The sequence below is a fragment of the Sprattus sprattus genome, assembly GCF_963457725.1.
Source record: "Sprattus sprattus genome assembly, chromosome: 17".
NCBI classification, from domain to species: domain Eukaryota; kingdom Metazoa; phylum Chordata; class Actinopteri; order Clupeiformes; family Clupeidae; genus Sprattus; species Sprattus sprattus.
This window is the reverse complement of record NC_137915.1, coordinates 26,665,785-26,670,399: the sequence shown is the minus strand read 5'-3', so window position 1 is coordinate 26,670,399 and position 4,615 is coordinate 26,665,785. Positions and strand designations below refer to the sequence as shown.

The following is a 4,615-nucleotide window of genomic DNA, read 5'->3' as shown; positions in this document are numbered from 1 at the left end:
CTATTGCAATGTCAGTTAAATGATACGTAACAGTAAGACAACAGGAGGAACCCCAAGACTCATAGGTGTGTGTGCTCATACATGGGCGTGTATGTATGTATGTGTGTGTGTGTGTGTGTGTGTGTGTGTGTGTGTGTGTGTGTGTGTGTGTGTGTGTGTGTGTGTGTGCTCATACATGGGTATGTATGTGTGTGTCCATCAGGGTAAATGGAAAAATACTTGAGGGCCACAAGAGACAACACCACCTTGATGGCGATGAGAGAAAACACCACTTTGTGACCACACACACAGTCTTGTGAAAACATTTGATAAGATTCCCCAAGGCACATTGACATTGACAGATCAGACAGATCTGAAGAGGTGAGTAATCTTGGGGATGATCTGGGTCACTGACTGATTCCATCCTAGAATAACAATGACTACAGAGAGTCGAATTCAGACATGTATTCACATGTTCCATCTGCAAAGTCCCTTAAGCTTCATGGCACCTTCTCTACACTGAACACGACACTGGGAAACGCCCAATGCCATACCAGAATAATCCAGCAGCTCCCTAAGGTCTATCCAACAGGATCAGTAAAAATCATGAAGGTATGACAGCAGGTGGGTGGTGGGAGACAGCTTCTCCTACCTATCCTCAACTGAACAGCAGATCCAGGCCCTGAACCCTGACCCCCATGGCAGCCCTGGGAACGTCTCCCTTGCCAGACTCAGGCCAGAATGCTCCATGATGGATTATGAGAAGAGGAGCTCTTCTTTCACCATGGGAATGCCACAGACCTTATTCCCCATTCACAACTAGTTCCACATGCAATGATAATGGTGCTACTTATAGGGCAAACTGCCTCACAGCTGACTGGTAAATGGCACCAAACCAACACGTCATAACAACAGATGCTTAAAACTGTTTCTGCTCTGTTAAATTTAGTATTATGTTTCAGTTGTCTTAATAGGCTACCGCTAATGTTCATCTCTGAGGTAACTCAGCAGTACAAAGACTCTGCCAGAAGGGGTGAGCTATGTCCAAAATATTCTCGACATTCCAGTGAAAGACATATTTGTTCTCACATTGTCAAAATAAATCCAACAATCAAATATTTTTCCCAAGCCTTAATTTATCTGACTTGTCCTTGCTGTCTGACAGCCCCAATAAAGAAGCAGGATTGATGAGGTGACATTGCCTGTGCTTCCTCTGCGGCCACATTCTCATGCCTGAGCATGCCTTCAACCTTAAAGACTCTTTACTGCCCTTTGATGTTCTATCCAATGTCAAGGCTGAGGTGACTGTCAGGACAATGAAGAGAAAACATTATTAAGAACTTCTAAATCTAAAAAACAAAACAAAAACAAAAACAGAAAATCAGATCCCAAAACACCAGCAAAAAACTTTCCACAAGAAAGACCTTGTAAGTTGACAAGTTTGATTACATGTCAACTCTCACTAGCTACCAATTAACATCACATCGCCTTTGAACGCTACACTTTTCTTCATTTCATGCCAAAATTAAGCTATGTTGTTAAGCGTTTCAATTGGAAATGCTAATATTTTAACTACAACAGACCTTTCATTAATAAAACACTTGCCTAATGAGGCTAATGATGACTTTAGTATAGTTCTTGCTTCATCTCATTTATTTGCAACACTACAGGTTCATAAAAAGACACATCAACGTTATTCTGCTGTATTTCTGTTCACTTTTGATTTTCAGAATCTACTACCCTCCAGAAAGCTTTTCTAAACAGCCAAAAATAATTAGTCATGTGTGAGACGGAAACGTGATCTGTCGTCCAGACATATGGAAGTGTTATAAATATTATGTCACAGGAGACCACTTATGTTTTAATCGTTTCAGCACCTTAGGTGTTTACCATGGCTGCTTGGTTTAGATGGGGACGAGCTAATTTGGTGAACCATAATGCAGTCACAGAATTAACTTTCTAAACAACGAGTGCGAACAAAGATGAACCAGTGCTGTCATTCAAAAGGGGATTCAGAGACTCACTCAGAGAGCATAGACATCTCCACCCTCCACAGAACCAGATATGCCCCTGAAGGGCTCCAGTCTATAAATACCTTAGTGATGTATGGGAAAAAGTTGGCAACAGCACAGTGGTGCGCAACACTATGGGTGGCTACTTATATGAGGGTGTGCATGACTGGGAGAGCAATGACGCTTAAATGTTCACATTGTAAAACCACATATGATGCAAACGTTACATGCATAAAATCCTGGTAAGCATACAAACTGTGACACAACTCATTATACCAGGGGTGTCAAACTCAAATACACAGGGCCGAAATAAAATAAAAAGCGCTCCCTAAATTGACGTATGCTACCAACGCGGGGACAGTGCATTGTGGGACTTGCCGTATTTGTGGTGCGTTCGAAATACCAGCGGCCACGGCAGACAAGCTCTGATAGATAAATAGATGGATACTTTATTAATCCTGAGGGAAAATTGGGCAAGACAAATAAAATTTCACCGTTGCTCATTCAAATCAATGAAACTTTTTGCAACATTCTGAGGAGCTGGCGGGCCAGATGAAATGGCTTGTCGGGCCTGATCAGGCCCCCGGTCCTTGAGTTTGACACATGTGCATTATACAATGGCATCTGTAAACATATATATGAGCTAAGGTTTCACTGTGTGTACATAGCATAACAAGGCAGTATATAACACCACACTCCCTCATCAAGGAAACCCACTTGGTTTAGCATCAGCTACTTTCTTTAGCATCAGCTAGACGGCATTAGAAGATGAATCAATAGCATAATAATACAGTGAATTAAGGCCTAACCTGCTAGCGCAGAGGTTTAGCTTAACACCATTTAGACCCATAATGTGAATTAGCATCTCAACTACAGGTCAGAAGGGAGCTTGACTAAGGGAGCAGTGAAGTATGACAATTCAAAGGATTGTATTAGTAGCACAGGGGAACTTCACATGCAGTCATGCAGTATTCACAGACATATTAAGGCTTTTTTGTTATCTTTTGTGAAGGGATAGGGTGTGTGGGGGTTTCGTAAAAAAGAAGGGGTGAATGAGATTATGGACAGTGGGCAGGAGGTCAATAGGGAGATTAAGGGGATTGGAGGCTTCTCTCAGGTGTGGATAGGGAAGGTTGATGCACATTTAGATGGCTGACTAGAATTATGGGATGGCTTTGAGTTTCGGGGAGGGTCTGGCTGATAAGTGGCAGCACCACACCCTCTTACCCCTGGGAGCTGCTCCTGCTGTGAGAGGAGTAGCTGCTGCCGCTCTGCTGGTATTGGCTGATAGCAGACTGGGTCTCCCGACTACGATATCCACGATCATAGTGTCGGTGGTGTTTCTGATAGAATGGCAATGATCCCGACATCCTGCACGGTCTTTCCAATCCAAAACTGTTCCACAAATTACCTGTGACCTACGTGTCTCTCACTGATAATGGAGAACACTGATCAGAGGTGTTAGCCAAACAGGACCTTTGTCCATAGACAGGCCATCTGAAACATGTTTGATTATTGCTGAAGGATATATGGATGGACTAAGGCATTTGTTATACACTGTTATCCCAGCTTACATAGGTTACTTTCTCCAAGATTGCTTTCTTCTAAGTTTGTGTAAGTTTGAAAGCTTTGACAGTCAGGCTATTGTCATGGTGGTGTTTTGATAGGATAAAGATAAAAAAAAAAATTACAATTTCATTATTTGTCAAATGTCACCATGAAAATGTATGATAATTTAGGGTAGAGGGTTTGATAATGAAGTTATGTAGATAACCAGTTTCTTCTCAAGAGCCTGTGAATCAGGAATTCCTGGAATTCCACTTCCACCTGTACATGCATTCACATTCACCATGCACATTACATCAATAACAAAATCAAAACTGACAGCCACGCTGTAGGCTATTGAATAAATAGGCTATTACTTGATGGTCGGCTATATTTTCTGTTCCATCGCTTGTACACACACATAACCTACTGTTTGGTGTTTTTAAATCATAATTATTTCATTATTAATCAGGACAACAAAATGAATCATAGTTGCTCTCACCTAGTCCAAAGTGATTTTGAGACGCTGAAATCGCGCTAAAAGTTGTCCAACTGCAGGTGCTAGCAACCAAGGCTTGAAATCCACGCAAAGCCACAAGGTGCGGACGCAGTGGACAGGGCAGCCGTCTACACAACAAAAATAATGTTGGCGCTCGGCGGAATGTCGAAGCCACAGTCAAGTCCTTGTATGGATAGAGAGGCCGTTAAATATAGCCTGGAGAGGAGATGGCAAGGCTATCTCACATCTCAACTCACTGGCGTTCAGTAGCCTACACCGGTACAGGGAACTGCGCTCCAACTGTTAAACCTGGGTTTCTCTTCCCTCAGAGCCCAAATCAGACAAATGCCGGTGGTTGCTGGCAAATAGCCTAATTTAGGTCTTCATTAAGCAGTTCGCGTGAAATGACCACAAATGTATTCCCCCCCCCCCCCCCCCCCCCCCCCCAACCGACTGACATACTGAACTTCCAAGAGAGCAGCTGCCTCTGGAGTGGATCTGGGTCTGGTCCTCCGACTCACCCATCAATTATATGGGAATGTGTGTGGTTAAACCATGAGAGTGCTAAAGACAAAAATAT

General features: G+C 42.9%; 1 protein-coding gene across 2 annotated transcripts in view; it reads right to left on the bottom strand.

The window, feature by feature from the left end:
- The window catches only part of myom1b (myomesin 1b), a 30,350-nt gene extending 26,155 nt beyond the window's left edge, over positions 1–4,195 (bottom strand). Inside the window, exon 1 of one of the 2 annotated variants that reach the window (XM_080855265.1) lies at positions 4,039–4,195. Coding sequence is in view for 1 of the 2 variants with exons in the window: in XM_080855264.1 (XP_080711390.1) it covers positions 3,219–3,361 (143 nt within the window). In the remaining variant the exon portion in view is untranslated. Of the gene's footprint in view, positions 1–3,218; positions 3,377–4,038 lie in introns of those variants that run through there. The other variant, XM_080855264.1, reaches the window with a different exon arrangement.
- Positions 4,196–4,615: the final 420 nt, after the last annotated feature.